The 27797-nt window shown below is 43.7% G+C and overlaps 1 protein-coding gene across 1 annotated transcript in view; it reads right to left on the bottom strand.

The window, feature by feature from the left end:
* dnah5 (dynein, axonemal, heavy chain 5) overlaps nucleotides 1-27797 on the bottom strand; it is a 531647-nt gene that overhangs the window by 100905 nt on the left and 402945 nt on the right. Inside the window, exons 65-67 of the mRNA XM_078539077.1 lie at nucleotides 24732-24914; nucleotides 15990-16233; nucleotides 1316-1430 (exon numbers count right to left, since the gene is read on the bottom strand). Coding sequence (XP_078395203.1) covers nucleotides 1316-1430; nucleotides 15990-16233; nucleotides 24732-24914 — 542 coding nt within the window. The remainder of the gene's footprint in view (nucleotides 1-1315; nucleotides 1431-15989; nucleotides 16234-24731; nucleotides 24915-27797) is intronic.

The following is a 27797-nucleotide window of genomic DNA, read 5'->3' as shown; positions in this document are numbered from 1 at the left end:
CAAATATCTGGAAAATGGAGTATAATGTGGGAAAATGTGAAATCATTCATTTTGGCAGGAAGAATAAAATGCTTATTGTCTAAATGGTGAGAGGTTGCAGAGCTCTGATGTTCAGAGGGATCTGGGTATCTTAGTGCATGAATCACAAAAGGTTATAATGCAGGTCCAGCAGGTAATTAGGAAAGCTAATAGAATGTTATCATTTATTGTAAGGGGAATTGATTACAAAAGTTGGGACGTTATGCTTCAGTTGTACAGGGCACTGGTGAGACCACATCTAGAGTTTTGCGTACAGTACTGGTCTCCTTATTTAAAGAAAGATGTAGGTGCGTTAGAAGCAGTTCAGAGAAGGTTTACTAGACTAATAGCAGGGATGGGTGGGTTGTCTTATGAGAAAAGGCTAGACAGGTTAGGCTTGTATCCACTGGAATTTAGAAGAGTAAGAGGCAACTTAATTGAAACCTTTAAATTCCTGAGGGGTCTTGACAGAGTGGTTGTGGAGAGGATATTTCCTCTTGTGGGAGAATCTAGAATTAGGAGTCACTATTTAAAAATAAGGGTCTCTCATTTAAGACAGAGATGGGGAGAATTTTTTTTCTCTTGGAGGGTTGAGAGCCTTTGGAACTCTCTTCCTCAAAAGGCAGTGGAAGGAGAGTCTTTGAATATTTTTAATGCAGAGCTAGATAGATTCTTGATTAACAAGGGGGGTGACAGTTATCAGGGGTAGGCAGGAATTTGGGGTTGAGCTTACATTCAGATCAGCCATGATCTTATTGAATGGCAGAACAGGCTCGAGGCGCTGAGTGGCTCCTGCTCCTAAATGTTCGTATGTTTATATATACGGAGATGAGAAGAATTTTTTTTCTCTCAGAGGGTCGTGAATCTTTGGAATTCTCTGCCCCAGAGAGTGGTGGAGGCAGGGTCATTGAATATTTTTAAGGCAGAGGTAGATAGATTTTTGACTAACAAGGGAGTCCAAGATCATCAGGGGTAGGCAGAATGTGGAGTTGAGGCCACATCAGCCATGACCTTACTGAATGGCAGAGCAAGTTCGATGGGCCAAATGGCTTACTCCTGCTCCTAATTTGTATGTTCGTAAAACTAGAAACAATTATGCTAATTTGCAAAGCCATTGGGATTTTCTGTGTGTGTGAAATTGAATAAATAGTCTTTCATTAAATGGCCATTATCCACTGATAACATTTGGTAAGATGATTTTCTTCAGTTTTACAAATAGAGGAAAATACACCCTAATATAATTTAAAATTCAGTGCACTAGCATTAAAAAAAACCTGTTCATGAAGAGTTTTATTACCTGGCTAATGACAAGTCAAAGAGCCCCAGGAACTGACGTAGAGAGGTTTGATACATCACATTCACCATGCTCATCTCAGTAATCAAAAAATACAGGATACTTCCTCTGGTTGCAACTATGAAAAAATAATAAAATAAAGACAATTATATACATGGGGCCAAATATCCAGGGCCTTTCCAATGCATCCTGCAATAACTACAAAAATTATTTCTGGACCAGGGGTGTCCAGGTAATGATGTTATGGGCGCAGTCACTCCAACTGCCCAAAGAAGACCGCTGATGCAAGAGGAAGAAAGTGTGGGACGAAGGACTTCAAATGCTTAGATGTTCTTGTGTCTTTGATCTAACAAAAAGTGTGGTGGATCAACAGTGGCTAGTGTGCCTACAAAACCAAGGACACTGACCAGCAGATTGGCAGAGTTAGTCCACACCTGATGGTACACAGTAGTATTGTGGCTTGGGCATTGCAAAGTAAAAAAGTAATCTACAAAAAAAATTACATAAAATCCCTTTAAAAAGGAGGCCAATTGGGGGCAGAGTAGACCACTCCCTGGACCAACAGTGAGAGTCAATTTTATGGCCCTAGGGAGAAGACAGGCACATGTCACTGCTTTTTAAATTAATTGCTTCCCTGACCTACTGAACTTTAACTTAAGTCAGGCTGAGCCTCCAATGGATTTTCACCTCCGTATTGTCCAAAATTCCCCACAAAATACTCAGGTTATAATTAACCTTGAAACTGTAAGAACAAATCATATTTTATTAATCTTTGGCAAAGAAATAACTTGTATCTACATAGAAATATTACTTTCAAAATGCTATCACTATTGATATATGAACAAATGTAGAAACCAATTTTATGCACAGAAAGCTCCTGCAATCAATAAATGAAATGAATAACTCATTTTCATGATGATGACCTGACAAAAGGTTACCATGAAATGTTAACTCTATTTCTCTCTCCACAGATGTTCCCAGACCTGTGGAGTAAATCTGGCATTTTCTGTTATTTCAAGTTAGAGTTGTTGAGCTGGCATCCAAGGTGCAGACATTGCAGGGCAAGAGGGAGAGTTACCTGAAAACCAAAAGGCGGTCACACCCCTTAGTTTAGGAAATTGTACAGGTCTGGCTTGAGGTCATGAACAGGAATGTGTGAAACTGCCCCAAATGCATTCCATAAACCTGTCCTCCAAACTACCTTTGCCAATTTGATTTTTCCAATCTATATGAAGATTAAAACCCCCATGATTATTACATTGCCTTTGTTACATGCTCCTCTTATTTCTTGATTAATATTTCAACTGGTTCCTCTTGATCTACCCCGCTAGTTACATCCTCAAAAATCGCTAATAGAAACGTCAAACATGACTTCCCTTTCATAAAAACATGTTGGCTGGGATTTTCCGTGTCTGCCGGCGCTGGTTTGGTGGCGTGAGCAGACAATATGGCGAGAAGGCCAAAACTTGGCTTCATGACGTCGTGAAACCAGTTTGCAATTGTCCGCCATCGGACGTCGGGAACCTCATTGTAATACATCAGCATATGATGTCCGCCAACGTCGGCAGGAAAACACACCGACGTGTTTCACAACAACATACATGAGGTGGGCTGCACTTTGCTCAGGACTGCAAGGTTTGTTTGCCTACCTTGTCAGCACTCACAGCCATCAGCGTCAGGCTTCACAGGGAGCACCACATCCCTCTAAAAGGGGCTCACCGGTAGGTCTCTACCAACCAGATCAGCCATATGTAGGTAGCTTTTCAATGGCAGTAGGGCAAGGTCTTGCTTGAGGAAGGGGGAGAAGTGGGCTCAGGCAAGGGAAGAGGCTGCAGGACGAGAGCTTTAATGGGGAAGGAGGGTAACCCAGGGTGTGTGTGAGGGCACATGTTGATCTGTGCAAGTAACCTCAAGACAGTGAGGGCTGAGGAGGCAGTCTCCAGAGGAGATGAGGCCATGGACATATGAGGGTATGTGTGTGAGAATGGGTGGTGACGTCCCTTGAGTTGGCAGTGAGTGTGATGCTAGTGAACATGTGATGGGCTTGAGTGTATGAGTTTAGAGTGATGAGATGGTTGCCATACCCTCTGCACGAATGAGATCATTCATTCTCTATCTGCATTGGATGGCCAACCTCTTCTGTGCAGTATTGGCAATGATTGGCACTGCCATTGCCTACTAAGCTGGAGTAGTAATGTAGCTGCCCCTCCTGCGGCCAGAGCAGGGGTAGAGAACAACACAATGGGCCTCCACGGCATCCAAAAGGTGCTCGAGGGCTGCCGTCTTCTTGCTTTTTGGGGCCATGTCTTCTTTGCCATGCAGTCCTGGACTGGAAGCACTGAGCGCAGCTGTACTTTAGATGTGGTGTCTGACGTGATGAAGCAGCGAGGTGACAATGTGGCAGGCGAATCGGAGCCCATCCACCATCAAAAAGGCGTGTATCCCAGGAATGCATAATTAATGCAGTAGGTTTGGGATGATACGGCGTGAAAAGCCGCCATTGCAGCCACCGGGTAAAACGCTGTTTTACCTGCCCGCTACCGCACTTAGTACAAATCTGGGACACTTCTGCCCATTGACTTTGCTTAATTATACTATGGTTTACTAAGTGCTCTATTATGACTTCCTTAATAATTGATTTTGTCATTAATAGTATTAAGAATTATTATTATATCAAAAAGTATTTGATATGGTGCTGCATAAGTTGGGGGTAATATATTAGCATGAATATAGGATTGGTTAAAGAACATAAAACAGAGAGCTAAGAATAAAGCATCATTTTCAAGTTGCAGGCTGTTGCTGGTGGAGTGTCAAAAGGGTCACTTCTGATGCCTCAGCTATTTACAATTTATATTAATGATCTATATGAAGAGACCAGGGGTAATGCATCCAAGCTTAGTGATGATACAAAGCTAGGTGGGAAAGTAAACTGTGAGGAGGACACGAGGCGCTGGATTTAGTGGTGGTAGCAGGTATCTTCCCCTTGCCTACTCCATTACGAGGATTTTAGAGCCCTCCACTATTTCTATGGAGTTGGACCTCTTTTGGTAGGAAACCTGGTTGATGACACCACAGAGGAGTAAAGAACCATAGGGAAGCCTGGTCTGGAATGAGAAACCTTTTGACAGGTAAGTTCAAAAGGCATTGATAACTTCCATGTCATAATGTCATGGTGTATGATAGGTTAAATATGTTTTAAATACCGTGATTAATGATAGGGCTTTGTTTAGAAAAGGTAATTGACCATTAAATTGACCAATGTTATAAAAGTGTTCAGGTTAAAATAGCTCTTCTGTATTCAATGGTGTTCAGATTCAGATGTTACTGTGTCAATTTCCCCCTGTGAGCTTTACATAGACAGTCCAGCCATCTGTTGAGACTTTGAAGTGGTGGAACTAGTAGTGAAATAGTGAGGAGGTATCGGGGGTGGGTGGCGGTGGTGAGGGGTGAGGGCTAGGTTGCCTAACACTCATATACAGAATTGAACTAATGTCCCACGGAACCAAGGTGGGCCTTCTGACCTGCCTACCTCAACATTCATGTTAATACATTACCCCCAACTCATGCGGCACCTTATCAAATACTTTTTGATATAATAATAATTATTAATATTATTAATGCCAGAGTCAATTATTAAGGAAGTCAAAATAGAGCACTTAGTAAGCCATAATATAACTAGGCAAAGTCAATGGGTGGAAGCGTCCCAGATTTGCACTAAGTATGGTCGTGGGCGGATGGAGACAGGATCATGATGTCAGGAAATGGCAATTCCCACCTCAAGGATGAAAATCCGGGCCAAAATATTATATTCGTTTTCTCTGCCCTTCCCTTAGTCCCCATGATAATTTCTCCTGTCTCTGTCTTTAAGGGATCAACATACACTTTCGCTACTCTCCTCATTTTCACACACTTCCAAAAACTCTTACAATCAGTTCTTATATTCCTGGCTAGTTTACATTTTTATTCTATTTTTTTCCCTTCTTATTGACATTTTGGTGGCCCGTTGCTGGTTTCTAAAACACGCCAAAACCTAAGGCTTACTACTATTCTTTGCAATATTATAAGCCCCTCCTTTTACTTCCTTAGGAAGCCACAGTTGGATCTTTCTTCCTGAGTTTTTGTTTTTTGTATGTTTCCTGCTGCTTATTTACCACCATACCTTTAGTCAATCAATCTTAGCTAGCTCTTCCCTCATATCTATGGAATTGATTTAGTTTAAGTTTAAGATTCTTGTTTGCTACTGGAGTATGTTGCTTTTAAACTTAATATAGAATTCATTTGTATGAATTTTCCCAGTGAATCTTTTACTATGAGATTACTAACTAACCCTGCCTCATTGCACAATACTCAATGGGCTGAATTTTGCCGTCGGCGAGCAGGGGGCGGGGCCTGCTCGCCGACGTGTAAAATTACGCAGGATGACATCGGGGGGAACCCCTGACATCATCCCACCCCATTTAAATTTTCAGGAAGGTGGAGGCGCAGCAAAATCAGCTGCGGGCCCGCTGACTTGTCAATGGCCAATTGAGGCCATTGACAGGATCATTTAAACAATTAAAGGGCCTGCCCATCCAACCTTAAGATTGGCGGGCAGGCCAGGAGCCCCGACGGGGAATAGAAAAAACATGAAACCTCATCCACCTGTGGGATGAGGTTTCATGTAGGGATTTAAAAAGTTTAATAAAGTTTTAGTGAAATTTATGAACATGTCCCATCTCATAGGGATTTTTTTCCTATTTTTAACATTTTTAAAACTGTCAGCGATCTCCCTGATGCAGCACTTAGCCTCAGGGGGTGTGCGCTCTTTTGTGCGCATGCGCAAAAGACTGCACTCTCGATTTTGGGGAATCTCCCCCCACCTGCACAGGAAGCACATAGCCCTTCCCCACGGACGTCACACTGGTCGGGTCTTAATTGGCCCGCCCATGTAAAATGGCGGCAGGGCCCGCTTCTCTGGTGGGGATCAATTCCCCACCCGCCAGAGATTGGGTCGGGCCCACCCGCCCGACAGGCAGAAAATTCTGCCCAATATAAAATAGCTTTATCCCTAGTTATTTCCATAACATATTGTTCCAGGAAACTGTCAGAAAAGCATTCTACAAACTTATCTTCCAGATCACCTTTGTCAATTTGTTCGGTCTTGTCTATATGACAATTAAAGTGTCCCACAATTATTACATTGTCTCTGTTACAAGCTCCAATAATTTCTTGCTTGCTTCTCTGCCCAACAGTATAACTACACCCACCAGCATTTTCTGACCCTTGTAATTCCTAACCTCCAACCATACTGATTCTACTTCCTGATCTTCAGAGCCAAGATACTTTCTCACTACTGTCTGTATGTGATCCTTTACTATTATTCCTCTTTTTCCATTCTGCTTGTCTTTTGAAATGTTGTGTACCCTGGAATATTTATTTTCAAACCTTGTAACCATGGGCTGAATTTTTCCGTTGATGAGCTGGGGGCGGGGCCCGCTCGCCGAAGGGAAAATGACGCCGGATGATGTCGGGGGAACCCCCAGCGTCATCCCGCCCCATTTAAATACTCAGGAAGGCGGGCAGACAGCGCGATCAGCTGTGCGCCCACCAACCTGTCAATGTCCAATTGAGGCCATTGACATGGTAGTTAAAACAATTAAAGACCCTACCCGTCCAACCTTAAGATTGGCGGGCAGGCCAGGAGCCCCAGCGGCAAATAGAGAAAAATAGAGAATGCTACACCATTCTGTTGTCTCCATTTTTCTCTTTAGATTTCTAAATCTTCCTTCATCTGATCTCTGCACTCGCCACTCCCCCGGCTTTCTGATTTAAAGCCTTATTCACAGCCCTAATTAAACTAATCGCCAGGGCACTGAACCCAGCCCAGTTTAAGTGCAGCCCATTCCAATGAATCAGCTCTCTCTTTCTCCAGTACTGGTCCCAAAGCACCATGAACTGAAGCCTCTTCTTCCCACACCACTCTTTAATTCTCTAATGTGCTGGACCCTATGCCAATTGGCACAAAGCTCAAATAATAATCCAGAGATTATTACCTTTGAGGTTTTGTGTTTTAATTTGGACCCTACATCCTCACACTCTCAGCAGAACGTCATTCCTAGTTTTACCTATGCCATTAATTCCTATGTGGACTATAAACAGTATGTGGCACATTTTTGTGAATTGGTCTGACATGTATTTGCAACAATACATTGGTAAACTGTAAGATGTCACATGACTCCAGAGGCATTCATGGTTTTATTGTAGCGCATAAAAAAGTCTTGGAGATGATTTTCCTCTTTGGTTACACCGACACCTTGGTGGAAGTCCAGAAGATCAAGGAGGGAACCATTTTCATCAGCTCTCTCCTGCTTCTGGAATTTCTTCCCAGAGGCAGTGGTGGGTGTCTCATGTGTCCAAATATAAATGGTCATGTTACACAGAGATGCAAATGACCAGATTAAACCAAATAACATGTTTGTCCAGCTGGATGCTGGAAGCACTGGCAATCCTGTCAGCAACGTTGCCATGGAGTGGGAAGAAGGGGAATCCTAATTTTTTAAAGGCATTTATGGAGTGTGTTTGGCCACAGGGTACTTGATGGGGAGATAATGGCGTAGCGGTAATGTCTATGGACTAATGATCCAGAGACCCAAGCAAATGCTCTGGGGACTGGGTTTAAATCTAATCATGGCAGTTGGTGGCATTTAAATTCAATTAATAAATCTGGAATTGAAAGCTTATCTCAGTAATCCGACCATGAAACTGAAATCAATTGTTGTTAAAAACCCATCAGTTTGCCAATGACCTTTAGGGAAGGATATCTGCCATCCTTACCTGCTCTGGCCTACATGTGACTCCAGATCCACAGTAATGAGGTTGATTCTTAGCTGCCCTCTGAAATGGCCCAGCAAGCCACTCAGTTTAAGGGCAATTAGGGATGGGCAACAAATCTGGTCTTTCCAGTGATCCACACATGTCAGCAAGTTAGTTAAACATGATTTTCCCTTAACAAATCCATACTGTCTTTCCTTAATTAACCCGCATTTGTCCATGTGACTATTAATTTTGTCCCAAATTATTGTTTCTAGAAGTTTCCCTACTACTGAAGTTAAAATAACTGGCCTGTAGTTGCTGGGCTTATCTTAACAACCTTTTTTGAACAAGGATGTAACATTTGCAATTCTCCAGTCCTCTGGAATCATGCCGGGTCATAAGGGAGAATGGAAAGTTATGGCCAGTGCCTCTGCAATTTCTACTCTTACTTCCCTCAGTATCTTTAGATGCATCTCATCCAGTCCTGGTACTTCATCAACTTGAAGTGCAAATAGCGTACCTAATACCTCTTTCTTATCAATTTTAAATTTTTCTAGTGTCTGAATTACCTCCTCTTTTACCATGACCTGGGTAGCATCTTCTTCCTTGGTAAAGACAGGTGCAAAGTATTAATTTAACACTTCAGTTATGCCCCCTGACTCAATGCATAAATCTCCTTTTTGGTCCCGAATCAGCCCAACTCCTTCTTTTACCACCCTTTTACTATTTATATGCCTATAGAAGACTTTGGGATTCCCTTTAATGTTAACTGCCAGTTTCTTTTCATACTCCCTCTTTGCTTCTCTTATTTGCTTTTTCACTTCCCCTCTGAACCTTCTATATTCAGCCTAGTTCTCCATTGTATTATCCATCTGACAGCTGTCATAAGCATACTTTTCCTTCTTCATCCTAATCTCTAGCTCTTTTGAGATTCAGGGAGCTCTGAATTTCTTTACCCTACATTTCCCTTTTGAGGGAAAATATCTTGACTGTGCCTGAACTCTCTCTTCTTTGAGGGTAGCCCGCTGTTCAGCTACATTGTTCCTGCCAACCTTTGATTCCAATTTATTTGGCCCAGATCCATTCTTATCCCACTGAAGTTGGCTTTCCCCCAGTTAATTATTCTTATCTAGATTGTTCTTTGTTCTTTTCCAGAGCCAATCTAAACCTCAAGTTCGGTCATTAGTGATGTACAGCTGGACAAAGTCACCAAGGTACTTTAAGGTAAAGCCATGGAACAATGTTAGAATCATAAAACGGTTACAGCACAGAAAGAGGGCATTCGGTCCATTGAGACCATGCCGGTTCTCTGCAAGAGCAACTTAGCTAGTTCCCTCCCCTTCCCTTCCCTTTCCCTGTATCTCTGCAAATCTTTCCTTCAGGTGCTTATCTAATTTCCTTTTGAAAACCATGATTGAGTCTCCTTCCACCACACTCTCAGCTAGTGCATTCCAGATCATAACTTTGTCGCCTTTGGTTCTTTCTGCCGATTGCTTTAAATTGGTGTTCTCTAGTTCTCAACTCTTCTGCCAATGGGAACAGTCTCTCTCTATCTACTCTATCTAGATCTCTCATAATTTTGACCAGTTCTTCAAACCTCCTCTCAACCTCTCCTCTAAGGACAGCCCCAGCTTTCCCAATCTATCCACGTAATTGAAGTCCCTCATTCCTGGAACTATTCTTGTTAGTCTTTTCAGCACCGTTTTTAATGCCTTCACTTCCTAAAGGGCAGTGCCTGGAACTGGATGCATTGGGTAGAATTTTCCTACTTATTCCCTGCCCAAACAGCAGCACCAATTGCAGGTTAGGAGCTTGAACGGTACAGGAATGGGCTTTGCCAAAACTCTGAGCTGCATCATTAGTATCCTGCCCCCAGGTACCCTGGCCAATCAAGGAAGGTGACACATTGCATCTGTGAAAGGTTTTCTAATTAAAGGGACCATGACATGGGTTACAAGGGTTCACCAGCATTTGGTTTTTGAGGCTGCAGCAACTAAAGGAATAGAGAGGAGACCTGGGAAGGCTGCCCCCCCCCACAACACTGCATCTCTCACTCTTGGCTGGAGTCCTGCTGTGGGTTCTGAGGGGTTGCAGTGAGGTGTGCTCTACCGAGTACAGAAGGAACAGGCCAGCTTCTCTAACCAAGCGGGCATGGATAGAAATGACTGGGCAAGTCAGCAGCAGAAATGCAGTTCTTCCAACCTAGAGACAGTGCACTAAGAGGATCCAGGACCTCAGGAGGGTAGGAAAGATGAGAGGCAGAACATTTTCATGTGCCAAGCTCCACCCTCTGAATTTCCCAGTACAGCAATCCTCTTATGCACTTGCAGCTCCATTCCTTCCTCTTTCTCCAGGCACCTCACATCATAATCTCAGAAGCCAACACACACACACACACTTATACTCACCCTAAACCTATTGCCCTCTTGCACCCATACCTCACAAGCACCCTTCACAAATGTTTTCCTTTCCTCCTCTCCATACAGGGCATTACAAACACTTACACCTCTCTGCTTTCTCTCTGCTGGAAAAGAGAGAACACAATCTTGGTGACAGGGGTGGGGGGATGGTAGTGGGGGTAGGTGGCCCTCCAGTGGACAGGTTACTGGCAATGAGTGCTCACGTGCCCCACTAGGAGGAATGTCTTGTTCCAGGAGGTTACAGATATCAGCAGCAACCTGATGTGGGAGCCAGAGCTTCCTGAGGCACACATGCATGACATCACCGATCAAGCAGTGACAGCACTCTCAGAGAGAAGAAGTGCTTTAAACCTGGCCAGGGCTGGAGCTCTTCTGTTTCACTGATCAAAGCCCTCCCAGTCTGTCAGCTTCACTGAAGAAGTCTCCCTGCTGTGCACTCACCTTGGTGCTTGTCGAGTTGTTGACAGATCGGGAAACAGGTGCACTGACTGTTAAATCCAGAATTCAGGCTTAAAAACAGTATTCAGTGAGTTATTTGATTATTTCAATTACTTACCTAACAGCTGCATGGGGGCTCCCCACTTGCGTTCAATCCCACCCCAGTGAAACCCAGAAGAGGCCAGGATGAGGGAAAAATCCTGTCTCAACATCACTTTTGCTGGATTTAACTCCCTGCATGCACCAAAACCTACTTCCCCTTACCTGGCAAAATTCCACCCAATGTTGACCTTAAAGTGTATTTGTTGGAGTGTCAGGAGCCAATAGAGCTTGGTAAGGAAAGTGATAATGGAAAAGTGAGCTTTTGCATGGGTGATGACACTGCATGTTGGATGTGGTTAGTTTGTAAACAAGAAGATCGTAAAAAGAACTCTGGAGAAATTAAACTTCAAAGTAATAAAGACATGAGCCGGAATTTTCCTGTTGGCATCAGACATCATGGCAGGCTGGGGCGGGGGACAATATGGCGAGAAGGCCAAAAATCAGTTTCACACCATCGTGAAACCAGTTTGTGATCGTCCACTTCACCGGTCAATGGTGGGCCGCATTTCCCACTGCCGCATGTCAGGAACCTAATTTCAATACTTTAGCCCTGCTCGCCCGAATCATATCCCATGCTGGATCATCTCGGTAATCATGCCAATGTGTTTCACAACTGTACATAAGCAATGTGCACCTGGCGAGCTACACTTCGCTCATGACTTCGAGGTTTATTTGCGTATCTTGCTTCAGGCAGCATTAACAGTCATCAGCATCAGGCTTTGCAGGCAGCACCACATCACTTATAGGGGGGCTCACAGGCAGGTCTCTACCTACCAGACCAGCCGTAAGGTGGGGGTAGCTTTTCAATGGCTGCAGGGCTAGGACTGGCTTGGGGAAGGGGGAGAAGTGGCCTCAGGCAAGGGAAGAGGCAGCAGGGAAAGGGCTGTATTCAGGAAAGGGATATCTCAGGGTGTGTATGGGAGCATATGTTGATCTGTGCAAATGACCTCAAGACGGTGAGGGCTGAGGAGGCACTCTCCAGAGGAGATGAGGCCAGATGGGGATGTGAGAGTGTGTGTGAGAGAGTGAGTGTTGATGTCCCTTGAGGTGGCAGTGAGTGAGATGCCAGTGTATGTGTGATGGGCTTGATTGTGTGAGTTTAGAGTGATGAGATGGTTGCCATACCCTGGCAGCATGGATGAGATCATTCATCCGTTTTCTACACTGGATGGCCGACCTCTTGCGTTCAGCATTGGCATTGACCACCTCTGCCACCGCCTCCTAAGAAGGTGTGCCAGGGATGCGTCACTGAATCGGAGGGGGGGAGGGGGGTGTGGAGGCTGCACTCTTCTTGGCTTTTGGGGCCATGCCTTCACCGGAGCAGTCCTGGAATGCAAGCATTGAGAAGTGTGCGTGCAAAAACCCACCATTGTGGCTGGTGGGTAAAACAACTTTTTTCCCGTCCGCTACCACACTTTATGCAAATCTGGGATGATTCCACCCAAAGATTAAACAGTAATTCTCAGTTTTACTTCACCATCACTAGCGGTCTTTTTGAACCTCCTCTGCCTCCTCCACCCATAACTCTGACAAATGACTTGCATTCTTTTCCAAACATCACTGGATGTACCTATACCACATGGACTGCAGCAGTTCAAGAAAATAGATCACCATCAGCAAGGAGCTCATGGACTTTCACGTTACAAAGATCAAGGCAGTTTTTGTTCAGCTGTCTCTGATGCTTCCCTCCCTTCCCCTAGCTCTAGGACAAACTTCCCCACTGTACTTACCTTAAACCCATTCCTTTCCCGAGGTTCTCTCAGCTCCTACATTGCTCTCTCTGACCTCACCTTATCCAGGAGTTCCACCTCCTGCTCCCTCAATCCTATTCTGACCAAGCTGTTGACAACTTTGCTTGCCTTTCTGGGCTCCATGTTAGTTGATATTGTTAATGGGTCCCTCTCCTCATATACTGTCCTCTCCCCCTTCAAAGCTGCTTTCATCATTACTTCTCTCAGAAAATTGATTCTTGACCCCTCAGTTCCTCTAATTCCCATTTCTAACCTCCTTTTCTTCTCCAAAGTCCTTGAACATACTGTCACTTTCCAAGTCGGTGCCCATCCATGTTAGAATCCCTCCAATTGGATTTCTAGCCTGGCCACTGTACTGAAATGGCCCTTCTCAGATTCACATATGCATTCTTTGTGACCATGGTAACCTATCCCTTCTCACCCTTCTCAACCTAACTATACAGCCTTTGACACAGTTGGCCACATCATCCTTCTCCATTGTTTGGCGAGGTTCCATTATCAGTCTAACCGTCACCGAGAAGATCACATGCAATGTCTTTCCTTCTGACTCTCACACTGTTACCTTTGGAATCCCTCAAGCATCTATGCTTGACCCCCATTCCATTTTTTATTTAAATGCTAGCCCTCAGTAATAGCATCTGAAAACACAATGTCAGGTTCCACATCCATGCCGATGATATTCAGCTCTATCTCACCACCAGCTTCTCAGACTCTTCCACAGTCTATGATTTGTCAAGCAGCTCGTCTGAGATCCAATACCTGATGAGCAGAAATTTCCTCTAAATAAATGCTGTGATGACTGAGTCATTGTCTTTAGTCACCACCAGAAACTCTGGTTCCTGTTATCACTGGTAAGCCTGAGCAGGACCATTCGTAACTTTGGTGTTGTGTTTGATCCCGAGTTGAGTTTTTGACCACATTTCCGAATTGTTACCAAGACTGCTTACTTCCATCTTCGTTACATTCCTCATTTATGACCCTGCTTCAGCTTACTGTTACTGAAATCATCAGCCTTTTTTTATTCCTCTTTGGGATATGAAACACTAGGTAGGCTAGCATCCATTGTCTGTCACTAATTGTCCTTGAGAAGATGGTGGTGATTTATCTTCTTTAACTGCTGCAATCCATGTGGTGTAGATACATCCACAGTGTTGTTTGGAAGGGAATGAAAGTTTTTGACCCAGCGACAGGGAATGAACGGTGATGTAGTTTCAAGTCAGGATGGTGTATGGCTTAGATGGGAACTTGCAGGTGGTGGTGTTTCCATGCGCCTGCTTCCCTTGTCCTTCTAGAAGGTAGAGGTTGTGGGTTTGGAAGGTGCCATTACCTCTAGATTGGACTATCTCAGTGCACTTCTGTCTGGTTCCCAAATTCCACCCTACATAAACTTATGTTCATCCAAAACTCTGCTGCCCATATCTTAATTTGCTTCAAATCTCATTCTCCTATCATCCATGTGCTTGCTAACCTTCACTGGCTCCCCATCAAAACAACATCTCGATTTTAAAATCCTCATCCTTGTTTTCAAATCCTTCCATGGCCTCACCTCTCCCTATCCCTGTAGCCTTCTCCAGCCCTATAAGCTTTCAGGATATCTGCGCTCAACCATTTCTGCCTCTTGTGCTCCCCGATTTTAATTGCGCCATCATTGAAGGCTATACTTTCAGCTGTCTTGGTTCTAAGCTTTCTCCCTAATTCCCTCCAGAAACTTCTCTGCCACTCTACCTTTCTCTTCACTTTTAAGATGTTCCTTAAAACCTACCTTTTTGATCAAGTTTTTGGCCATCTGTCCTGATAACTTCTCCTGTGGCTTGATGTCAAAAATGATTTTATTGTTATCATCCTTTTGAAGCAACTCGGGCCATTTTATCATGTTAAATAGACTATATAAGTGTGAGTTGTTGTTGTTGTTGATAAAGATTTCTGCAGCCAACGAGGAAAAGATTGTGGCCAAGGTTATGGGCCAGGATTTTATGGCCCCTCCCACCCAGCGGGATATTATGGTCCCGTCGAATTAAATGGAGATTTAAATAGCTCGTCACATCCACCGGGGTGGGGGTGACACGCTGGGCGGGGCCGTAACGTCCTGGCCATGAAGTTGAAAGAAAATAGTTTTGGTGACAATTAAGTTATCAGAGCTGGGTCGAGCAGCATGATAAATTTCTGCATAAACGTTGATGGGACAGACAGAAAAAGCAAGTTTCAAAAGCCTTTGGTGTCAATGGGATAGGTAAGCAGAGCAAAATGTCATTGGTCTGCACCTGAAAGCTAAAGACATTTCACAGTCCCAAAACATCTTCTTGGAATGCTTTACAAAAGATGTTATAAAGTTGTTAATTTTCGCACATATTGGAAGAACCAGTAGGAATCTGATTCTTAATAAAGATCATTTGAGAAGCTTTGGACAAGATTCCAATCATGTAAACATAAATAAATTAAGTTTGCCTTCAAATTACTGGGTTGAATTTTGCTGTAGAAATAATTGTGGTTCTGGCAGCGCTCACCATTATTACGTGGATATGGAATATCAACTTTTGCAACCGTTCAAATACAGTTTAAAACACAGAATTCCAAAAGCATCTGAGATGCAATATTGCTCCATAAGCTTCCTGAAAGTGGCATCCTGTCATTGGACCCACCATTAAAATACACTGAACAATTAAGGTTTGTCCATTCCAGAGTAAGTGCCCTTTTAAAGGTGTAGTAAATCTTAATTACAGCCAAACAAACTCTCTGATGCCACAAATTAACTTTTACAAGCATGGAGTCTCATTCCTTCAGATTTTAATGTTGGTGGAGATCTAAAGATACATAATTTAAATTTTTAAAAATCTTTTTCATTTTGTCACCCTCCCTTAATCCAATCTTACTTTTGTTTTGTTTTCTGTAGTTGATTTGACATTGAATTAAATATTCTAATGAATGTTTCCTGCTTCAGTGTCTGCGTTGTTTCAAGCTCATTGTTTAAAAAGATAAAAAGTTACTTGCCATGTTCCCCAGATGCTTCGTAGAGGATGCTGTGCTTTTTGGATGGTTAGCTGACAAGAACCTCCATGCAATGGAGCCCAAGGGCAAGGGTGAGTCTGACAAATGGTTGACACTGTTCATTTGCCAAATGAACAGGGAAAAATATGGCCCAATATTTCACTCTATTTGTAACAAATGTATCCTCACCTGGCCTGTATTCCTCACGGGCAGCATTAATCTGTATTTCTGTTTCAGCAGCTATGTGCAGTTTCTGTGTGACCTCCTCAGCTGTTTTTTTAGTATTTCCTAGAACAGTGATAAGGCTTTCATCCTCTACAAGGGAACCCTTTGTGCTTGTCAGACGATACAGTAGGTTGTCTTCCAACTCTTTCATCTTCCTTTCATTTGATGTTACATCCTCCATTAGATCCGTTCGCTCCTTTTCCAACTCCTATTTTCCACCAATTATATGAACAACATCTTTATTTGAAACAACAGTTTATCATTCTCTAAGTAACTACAAGCATTTCTAAGAAAGTAGTGTATTGTTAAGAAATTGAGATTCATCATGTTGTCTAACAGAATGCAACTTCAACCTTAGGGGTTAAAAGTAACATTTATCAGTTGCATCATGTATTCTATTCAAGGGAGCAAGATTAATGCATGATGGCATGCATAGTGATTATTGCTTTCTTCCTGGAATAGTGTTCATTCATTATCAACCCTTGAAAAGATGATTGAGTCTGCAAGTTATATACATGCAAGACTTATGTGAGAAATGCAACTAGATGCTCAACATTGCCAACCAACACCCCACTCCCCAGCATGAGGCTGACTTGATGTCAGAGCACACTGGTATTCATTAGACCACAACTGGTGAACTGCTTTGAGACCCCCAGTTGGTACCCCCAGCTCACCATTTCCAGTGACATGGGATCCGATGTTGAATTTAGCTCAGACTGCACAAATTGACGCATTCAGCAATTACTCTGCTGATATCCTACTCATTTTGAGCAAATGTCAAATTTCACTCCCAGGCATTTCAAGTAGCTGGATAAATATTTGATTTTGAAATGGCTTGAAAGTCATAAGAAAGCATAGATGATCCATAAGTGCATGAGGCACTATGGTTTGTCTCTGAATGCAAAGTTGAGATGGCAATGTTAGACTGATACCCTGCAGTTTTGTTAGCCTATTTTAGGATCACAGAGTGAACTTGCAGTTTAATCTTCCTGGAAATGTTACCCAAGGCATATCATCTTCATCAAAGTATTTCTTAAATTGTGTCCATTATGGGTCTGTTATATATTTTGCATCATCACGGATTTTTGCTTCTGGGATGTGCCATACAAGGGTCAGACAATGACCATCTCAAACAAGAGAGAATTTAACCTCTCACCTTTACTTGCAACCACATTACCATCACTGAATCTTGTACCGTCAACATCATTGGCCAGAAACTTAACTGGACCAACCATATATATACAGTGGGTACAAGAATAGGTCAGATGCTGGGAATTCTGCAGTGAGTAGCTCACCTCCTGACTCCCCAAAGCCTGTTTACCATCTACAATGCACAAGTCAGGAGTGTGATGACATACTCTCCACTTGCCTCAATGAATGCAGCTCCACCAACACTCAAGAAGCTAGACACTATCCAGGACAAAGTAGCCAAGGTGATAAGCACTCCATCTATGACTTTAAACACTCACTCCCTCCACCACTGGCACACAGTGGCAGCAATGAGTACCATCTACAAGATGCAATGCAGCAAATCACCAAGGCTTCTTTGATAGCACCTTCCAAGTCTGCAGCCTTTACCACCTGTAAAATCAAGGGCACCAGAAACATGGAAACACCAACACCTGCAAGTTCCCCACAAGTCACACACCATCCTAACTTGGAACCATATCGTCATTCCTTCACTGTTGCTGCATCAAAACATTGGAACTCCCTCCCTAACTATACTCTGAGCATACCTACACCACATGGATTGTAGCGGTTCAAGAACGCAGCTCACCATCACCTTCTCAAGGGCAATAGCCAGTGACATTTACATCCCAAAAATGAATTTTTAAAAAGGATGACGTTTGGAAGGCGTTGAAGGAGTTTTGGTGAGCTTCATGCAGTGCATCTTATAGATGGTATACACTGCTGCCACTATGCACCAGTGGTGGAGGGAGTGGATGTTTAAGATAGTGGATGGGGCACTGATCAAACAGTTGTTTTGTCCAAGATGGTGTCAAGCATCTTGAATATTATTCAGGCAAGCGGAGAGTATTCCATCATACTTCCGACTTGTGCCTTGCAAATATTGCCAAGCGTTAGGGATCAGGAGATCCGTTACCTGCTGCAGCGCTCCCAGTCTTTGACCTGCTCTTGTAAGTTAAGCCTTGTTAAGTTTCTGGTCAATGGCAAGAGATTGTAATGCTGTTGAATGTCAAGGCGAAATGGTTTGATTCTCTTTTAGGGGATAGCGTGTTCAGATCTTATGCCTATGAACGTGTGAGGAAGGTGGACATTTTTACTTTTAAAAAGGAAGCATGAAACATGGACAATTTGGGCTAGAACTTCTGTGGAGTGGCAATCACAGCCCAACTGCCACTTCACTCCTTTTTACTTACACTGAAATGGAGCTGCACATTTCTCGCCTGACCTTCTGACTCGGGTTGGGTGAGAACAGAGCAGTGCAATGGGTTCCCAAGGCCTTTAGTTGAGGGCAACAGCATAGGGATAAAGGAAACCACACCCCATTTTTTTACAGCACTAGCTACCATATAGCAGGTAAGTTTAAAGGTCCCAGCCACTTTGAGCAGCCAGGAAGAAGGTAAGTGTGTAATGTACGTGGGTAGGATAGGGATGGCTGGGTGGTCAGTTGGGGGTAGGTAAGGTAGTCTGTGGTTGGGAGGGGGGGGGCTGTCAGGTGGTCAGTGGGGAGAATTCGAGTGGTTGGTCGGTGGGTCAGGTGCAGGTGCTCAGTGTGGAATAATTGGGAAGCCAGGAGTATAGTCATGGGGGGGTGGGATCAGGAGGGTAGTAGGAGTTTGGGAGAGCAGTTGGGGGATGGGGAGGGGTAGTCAGGAGGACAGGGGAGTATTCTGGAGGCCGGGTGTAGTCAGGTGGGAAGGCGAGGGGTGGTGGGGTGGTGGTGGGGGGGGGGTGGGGGGGGGGGGGGGGGGGGGGGGGGCGCGGCGGGTTGTCAGTACCATAGTTACCGAGAAATCAGAAGTGGTTTTAATTCTAACTTTTCCTGGTTAACTATTTTGCTAAAACAGTCGGAACCACCCGAAGTCTCCAACTTAAATCGAAGTATCAGATGGTTCCCAGTGCAGGGTAATTACCCATTGGAAGTTTGAACCTCCTGGGCCATTGCCATGCAGTCATTGTGTGGGGACTTCCAGGGGTTTCCCCAATGCATCTTCTGAGGTACCTCCCAGGTATGATCCCCAGAACCTATGGGCCTTTACCTTCACCTAAGATGGAGTCCAGGAAGGCATCAGGTGACTTCTTGTGTGTGTTGTACTGACACAGGAACAAACGTGTCTGAGTATATCTCTGGGAAGTCACTTAAAGTTCAAACTACCTACCCAGGTATTGATGACTGCTCCTCTGCATTTCAGTTGAAGAGACTTAAAGTAACAATAGTGATAGGCTTGCCAGCCCCATGAAAATGAAATCACAAATAAAGACATTCCAGATGCTATTCATGCCTAGCATATTGATAGGATATCAAATATTCTCCATTGTGTGACAAACTGATTAGCTATCAACCCATTGTGTGGACAATGGAAGCAGCAATACTATTGTCACATGACCGAAAGTGGCTTGTGATAGGATATACCTTATTAATTCACAGTGGCAGGTTGGTGGGCAGTCTGGGACATGGGCCTCATTAGGGGGAGATCTCACCTTAAAAAGGAAAGAACCCCGCTTTGAAAATTTGCCTCAGGCAGAGAAGTGGAGCTTTTTGTACCTATGGATTATAATTTTTACTACAGGGGCTTGACAACAACTTTAGCTGGAAAAGCTAGAAATCTACTGTTGCTTGGATTAAACCATTGTGAGTCCTTCACCAGAGACCTTCAGCTTCCATTTTTCCTTCGGAAACCAAAACAATTTCTAGGCCAGCGACACTTCTGATGACCTTCTTGAAAAACTAGTGTAATATTGATTTTTGGGCCTTGAAGTAATCTAAATGCATGTTAGATCTTTAGAAGTCATCTTTTCTTATGTGTGCGTGTGTGTGCTTCTTGTAAGAATGAGGAGTGGGATTACATTTTGGACATTGTGAAAATAAACATTTGTCCTTTCTTTTTATTTAAGCTTACAAGAAAGCTTGTTTTGTGTCTGTTCTTAGAAGTCACAGCACTAAAGGAGGTCAAAACACTCCAGCCTGAATTTTCGCTCTGCATTGGGAGTGCAAAATCGGAAACATCCCAGCTCTGCAATCCTGATTCCTGTAAAACTACCCCGGAGGTTCTGATTTTCATTCCAGGAGCGGGTTGCAATGGAAGTTGGGCATGCACCCACCAACCTCTCCAGAAACAGTTTGGAGGCATCTCAGGGGCTGCTGGGTGTGGAGGCGGGCTGAGTGAAAGGCTGGCCTCGGTGATCTGGCAATTTGTCCCAGCTGCAAACTAAAAACAGCTCTCTAGCCTTCATCCCCTCAATCCCCATGCCCCATTCATGCCAACCCAAACCACCTCATGCCCCCCACCCACACCCCATGGCTCCTCATACCCTCCCTGCCACACACCCTTTACAGCACCAGTGCTAATCTATGCACCTCTACAAACTCCCCTCCATGGCATTTCATACCCTCAATGCCAAATGATGTGCCCCATCCACCTTCCATGGTCCTTTATAGCCCTTATGACAACTCATGCCAACTCATGCCCCCAACCCATCACCCTTTCCCTTAAATGCTCCATGCCAACTCCCAGCATTTACCATGGGTAGAACTCAGGACCCACACTGAGAGGAAATAAAATAAAGTTCTAAATGTCCACTGATAAATCCACTATTAGAAAAAAACTAATAGATTCGAAAAATACAATCACTCCATTTAAATTCCATCAACTACTTAATTCCTTAAAACCGCAAGCATTTGTATTCACAGCTCCACATCAAAGACATCATTCATGTAGTACAAATCCTATAGTGATAACTGTCAGGCTTATGTCAACAAAGAGTGAAGTACCAAGCGCTACTTCAAACTGCAGGCTGCTTTTTAAAAAAATTTAAAGGCCAAGTGACTTAAATCCCTTGACAGCTTGACAATTCCCTTGATAGATTGACAATTCCAGAGTTTAACCACTTTATACACACATTCATGCCTACCATTAACAATCCCAAACGGCACTTGACCTCTCCCAAAGGTGTTCCTGGGCCTCTCCAAAAGGGTACCTTAACTCTACAAAGAACTCCCCAAATTTTAGACCTTCAACTACCAGGTTTCATGTGCACAAGTTGTATTTCCCACTCCCTCCATGTGAAAATCAGACCTGACTAAAGGCAGCTGTAGTTTTATATGTGCAGCTGCCTCCATGAAACGCACATGTCCAAACTGCGACCCACTCCCGTTCCTACCCAACACACATTGTGAAAATGGTGGCGGCCAAGCTTGGTGTTGGGCTTTCTAGGTTCGGGCCTCCGACACTATTTCTGCTATGGTGGAGAGCCTCTTTGTGCAGAAATTCAGGCCTCCTTCTCTAAAATAGATCTTGAGCAGAATTTTATGTTCCTCTGCTGGCAGATTTGTAGGTGAAGGGTGGCCGTAAAATTTTTCCAATGGCCTGCTCTTTGGGCTCTTGCCCACCCCAACCTCTCTGCAACTTTATGGTGGGATGGGTGAGGCCTAGGACGCCATCCCCCCTTGCCGCAATTGAGGCCTTTAAGTGGCCAATTAATGACCACAAGAGCTGCTTCCCACCCAGCCTCAATTTTCAGGCTGAAAGGTGGAGCTCAGGGGCTGTGGGGGGAAACCTGGAAAGTGACCCTGTCCAGGACTAGGGTGGGAAGGTGGTGGGGGTGATGAGGTGGGGGGGTGGGGAGGGGCACCTCCATCAGCAGTCTCCATCAACATTAGGTGCCCCCAAAAAGGATTGGCCCCTGAGGGTGCTTCCTCCCTCTCCCACCTCTCCACCAACACCGCTCCACTTACCCCCTCTCTCACAACCCCACCACCCCTCCCCCCCGCCGGCCGTGGCCTAACCTCTCCTCCCCACCCTACCTTGAGACCCTAAAACTTACCTAGTCCTGGACTCCCGGGACTTAGACTCTGGGGACTGCTGACAGTCCCAGTCCTGTCCATTGCAGCTTCTGGCATTTCTGGGACTAGCGAGCTGCCAGCCAATCAGGCAGACAGTGGTGGGAGCAGGAATACTAACATCCTGAGAGAGGAAAACAGGTTTGTGCTCCATAGGGGCCACAGACCATCTGCTGGAGTGACGTTTCTGCAATCTTACTGATCTGTTGGAGAACTGATTGATGTACTTCTGTAGTGCCCTGAAAGCTCCTTTACTTCCAGTGCAGGACTCAGGCAGTTGATGGAAGCTGTTTGTGCTGCAAGTATGGGGGGTTCTACAGGTGTGCTAAAGGAGATGACTCTCCCATTCCATGTTGAAAAGGATGGGCTCCAAAGCTTTGAGCAAAGTCTTGTGGAAAGTTGGTGCTGATTTCCTCAATGCGCCATGACGTTAAGAGCAAGCTTTCTGGCAGGCTTTCCAGTACATCAAGAATTTGGTGATGTATACCCATCAGTTTTCTGCTCCCATCAAAGTCCTCATTTGACTCCTCTGTAGCAGAACCACTGTGTGCCATGGCCCTACACTGAGCTGGCACCTACACTATCCTCCCCCCACCACCCCTGGCTCCTACATACTTGGGCCCAGTGTAATAACACATGTAGATCCCTCCTCTATCCTAGGCTCTAAAATACAGGCAATGTCATTGTCTGAGCTGGTGAATCTTCATCTTCTCTGTCTTCTTCCACTGACTGGGAAAGCTCTAGTTCTTGGGTATCTAAAATGACAAAGGGTCAAGGGGAGAGGAGAAAGTAATGAGCGCGTGCTTCACCATTTGCAGCTTGAGTCAGAAGAGATTATGGAATGAGAGAGAAGTAGGATAAGAGAAGGAGGATTAAGTATGCAGGTACCCTCATCAACAATCCCTCCATTGGCCACAGCCTTTGAAATGCTCCTTCCCATGATGGTAATCCCTGCTTTGTCCACTGGGGGTGATGCTATGCATATGTATTTCCCTCCTCCAGTTCTTTCCAGCTGCCTGCTGTTAGGCGCCAACTTCTCATGTAAGAAAGAGGGAAGTGAGTCTCCTGCAATATATTTAGGTGATATGGCTGGCAAGGTTGAATGGTATATGTGAGCAGTAAATTGTGTAATTGAGGCTTACAAAAGTGTTGTGTGTGACAGTCAGATAAATTCCATGAATTGGAAGGTTGAGTCCTAGAGATTGTTTGTCGATGGGTAATGGAGGTGTAGAGTTGAGCAATGAATGAGCCTAATGTTGCAGCTTGTGGAATATGCCATTTGAAGATGAATTCACTCAACTTGACGTCATGTCAGATTGTTAAGCTTCTCCCCACACTGCACTGATGCTCTTGGAGCTATACTCTTGGCATTGACCTCTGCCACTATCACTTCCCTCTGCCTCCTGAGCATGGGCTGTATTTTATGGCCCTTCCTGCTAGCAGGATTTTCCAGTTCCACTGAAGTTAATGGACCTTTGATCAGCTTGCCGCATTTTCCGGTCCCGCCCCTGCCACGACGGGGCTGTAAAATTCCGCCCGATGTATCTAAGGGCCTCCTGACCCTGTGGATACTGGATGTCTCTCCTTCTTTCCACCTGTTCTACCAGGATCTTTAGTGCTCACTCTCTCATATGTTCAGCCATTGCTCAAAGTATCTCAGCCCAGAGTGCCTTTTGAAAAAATTCCCTCCACTTTGTGCAGCCAGCTCCCCTTTAAGAGGCTGCCTTTCAGTAGCATTAGCCACTTGTGATATAGGGCCCCCTGCTGTTGTGTGAAGAACAACACAGGTAATTCTGACTGCCCATAGGAAATATGTAAAAGAACAGGCATCACCAATTTAACGTGGTACCTGCAAAAGAATTAATGGGCAAGATGTATTGAATGCCAGTTTCCCACCCCCCTCACCCCTTAATGCCTCCCGCCAGCTTCAAAATTGAGGCCAGAAAGGAAGCCAATAATTAGCCACTTAAAGGCCTCAATTTGGGCGAGGGAGTATGGACCACCCTAGTTCTTACCTGCTCCATGTAAAATTGCTGAGAGGTCAGGGAGGGTGGGAGGCTGACAAGAAGGCCACTCTCAGAATTTTACAGGCTACCCCCATCTGCAAACCTACTGACAGGGGACTGTAAATTTTGCCCAATGGATGTGGTTCAATGGAGTACTGCATTCCCCACAACAACAATGCGTATTTATACAGTCCTTTAAGCATAGTAAAACATCCCAAGGAACTTCACGGGATGTTATAAAACAAGATTTGACATCATGCCACACAAGGAGACATTAGGGCAGTTGACCGAAAGCTTGGTTGAAGAGGTAGGTTTTAAGAAGCGTCTTAAAGGAGAGACGAAGTGCAGGATTGGAGGTTAGAATAGTCATGCCTGAAGGTAACAAAGGCATGGATGAGGATTTCAGCAGCAGATAAGCTGAGGCAGGGGCAAAGTTGGTTTTCATTTTTGGAGGTTGGGCAATCTCTCCCCCATCATCTTTACTACTGTACTTCTGTTTTAATAAAGCTCAAAGGATATGAGCCCTTTCACAACCATCATATTCATAGATTTGAACCTTGATCAACTCTGGGTATAATATGCCATTAATATTAAAAACATGCAAAAGTGCTAATAGTGAAGTAAATGTTGAAACACAATTATACAAGATCCACAACTTCAACAGAACAACCATACCTGCTTTTCAGTTAGAATGACTCTCCCAAGTAATTGGTCCTCCAGACCTTTCATAGTGACAGTAAAGTCAATGATAGAAGTTCGAGCACTAATCTCAGGTGTATATGCTGGGTTGGGAAGCTTAGTAGTGATGTAGAGTCTGAATCCATTCATTATATCAACCTCTTTATCACCTACTTTCACCTGTTGAGAGAGTCTTCATAAATAAATGCATTTTAAAAGAAAGATCTGGATTACATAACAAGCAAAGATTTGGGTCTTCAGTCTGATGATCAACAGGATCTCTGCCATTTTTCCTTTTCTTGCACCTGGGAAACAGAATGCTAATTCTTCAGGTGCAGGCTTGCCATGTTTTCAACCTGTCCCCATGACTCCAACAGACCTTCTGCTCCACAGGGGTCTAAGGACAGGCCGTTGCGGCAGCTTTCAAAAGGCAACCCTCTAATTTGTTGCCCAGTGAGAGAACTGCAGGAGAGAATAGAGCAGCAGACTATAAAATGTGAACCTGAATTTCCCTTCCACTGCCCATGTAGGAGTTGCTCCTTCATCACTAGCCTCATGCATGAGATCTAGCCCATTTCCCTCTCTCTGCTCAGTTCCTGCTGTTCCGTGACAACAAGGAAGTAGGCTCAGAATAGTTGCAGGAATGGCCATAAACGGAGGAAAAGACGCTGGTCAAGTCTTCACTCCCTCTATTTCACCACAATGGCTTATTTACTGAAGGTTTCCGATACAGCCAAAGCCTTTGGTGGATGATGTAATCAAGGTTTCATGACACTGTAATCTCTTTAAATGCTTTTCTGAAGGCTGCAGTGATGGTTGCAGTGCAGCACCATCTGTAACTTCCCGAGGCCACTGCAAGCTCATCTATGCTGGCGGAAATCCTGCCAGGCAGTCACCATGAATAAATAATGACCACCAGCCCAGGAAACTCCATGGGCTCATGACGGGGTTAGGGTGATGAACAGAAGTCCCATGGGGAGGAATGAGGAAAAATTATCATTGCATGTTATAAATTCCTTGTTTTGTGTTAAAAGCTGTGTTTAAGTTTAACAAGTATATACTGAATATAGTTTCAATAGATATTTTTACAGTTATTTATTTTAATTTTTTAATATCGTGCCTTTCATGACCTCAGGATATTCCATAGCACATTACAACTACGTGCGGTCTGGTTGGCCAGGGCACTGAGCATGATTCCATGACAAATGGAAGGAACATCATTAACAGCTACCATCGCTATACAAAACTGCATGGGAAGAAATAAATATGAGGCAAAAATGCCAAGGGAAAACACATGATGTTTGATATTATTGTCTCTATATTTGAACTTTAAAAAAGTTAATAAATCTTGTCAGATTAATAAAAAGGCAACAACATTATACACATGCGTTTTGTAGGCAGATGCACTTCATTGCTTCCACTCGTGACTTCCACTAAACAAAATATAACAGTAGCCATAAAAACCTTCAATCATTAATTTCAGTGGGAGCTTGCTGAAATAATTACAAAATCAGTGGAGATCTAGTCTCCGCTCATTCCTATAAGGGACATCCAAGTATGAGAAGACATGGCTGAGGATCACCTAGTTAGAAGTTTCTGCCCTATAACCATCAGTTGGGATGAGTATAGCACAGCACAGATCTCACTAGGCATGCCTAGTCAATGCCCGAGTCTAAAGCCCTATAATTCTAAGGTCTACCAGTGGATCCAAGCTAGATTGGAACCTGAGCTCCTGAAAAGGTGATGGACGTAGAAAGAGGTGGGAAGATCATCAAGTTAGTAAATGTTAGCAGAAACCATAGCCTGCACAACAAAGCAATTGGGATTGGAATCAGGGGAGAGGAGGCAACTACATGGTTCTTTCCAGAGTTCCACTGCCACGTATTCCATGCTGGCCCCTGGCAGCAGTGGTAAGTGAAGCAAAGAAAAGTAGATCACATAATAATTCAAGCACTACTCCTCCCACTATTTGCATATCACAGATGGGGAAGGAGCAGTCAATAGTGGCCCTGCCAATGGTGGGATCAGAGTATTTGTGGTCGAGGCAGTGATATGAGGGCAGGACTCCCTACACATTTTGTTCACTCTTTGTTGCTATCGTAAAGAAAATGCCAGGCCATTATATCTGAAACCAATGTCAGACATGCTCCTAAGTAAAGGAGATTAGCTCAGGGAGAAAATATAATTGTTGTCTTGAGATTTTTATGTATATGGGATAAATAATTAGGCCAGCTTTGCAATCCACTTTTTGTTTCTATTTGTTCTTACTCAAAACCTGTATGTTTGAGAGAATTTAAAACAAGGAAACAAATGCACCTGTGGCAAATACAACTTTCTGTTCCATAGAATGGGTGTGCTGTACATCGTGTAATGAAGACACTTTGCTTTTGAACTTTTGCAGAGATTAAGATAAAGCAAATTACACTTTGTCAGTAAAGTCACATTTGGCCACATTTTAATTCAAAGTTTTAAAGAAAAAGTATAGGGTTTAGTAAGCAAGCACCCAAGTTACTGAAAAATAAATTACGTCACTACAGGAGTGACAATTTAATTTTAAAAGTGTTTAATAATATTTGTTGTTCAGCAATAGATTTAAAAAGTTAGCCAATATTATATATATATTTTAAATATTGTGAGTGACTCTGACTTAAATCACTGCTCATTCAGAATTTTCTAACTTTAGATATTTTACCTACAGGAAATGCAAACAACTTAAATTCACAGTTTCAGTTATGTCAAATTACAGTCCTCTAATTTAATTTAATTATCATTAAATACTGTCTTAGAGGGAAGACTGACACCGATGCTTTTAAAAATCACTTAGTGAGTATGTTATGCCTTTAAGCCTTATACTTCATTTAACTACAAAGAAAGAACAGCTTTTTTTCACTTCTTAATATTTTCAAATTCAATCAGCTCAAGTCTAAGTGATATTCACTATTATTGTATTGTGACTAAAATACTTGACTTCATAGAATCATAGAAAGTTCATGACACAGAAAGAGGCCACTTGGCCCATCATGTCTGTGCCAGCTGTAAAACGAGCCACCCAGTCTAATCCCA

This window comes from Cetorhinus maximus, chromosome 3 (genome assembly GCF_964194155.1).
Source record: "Cetorhinus maximus chromosome 3, sCetMax3.hap1.1, whole genome shotgun sequence".
NCBI lineage: Eukaryota > Metazoa > Chordata > Chondrichthyes > Lamniformes > Cetorhinidae > Cetorhinus > Cetorhinus maximus.
The sequence above is the reverse complement of the archived record's forward strand: the minus strand, read 5'-3'. Positions and strand labels throughout refer to the sequence as shown.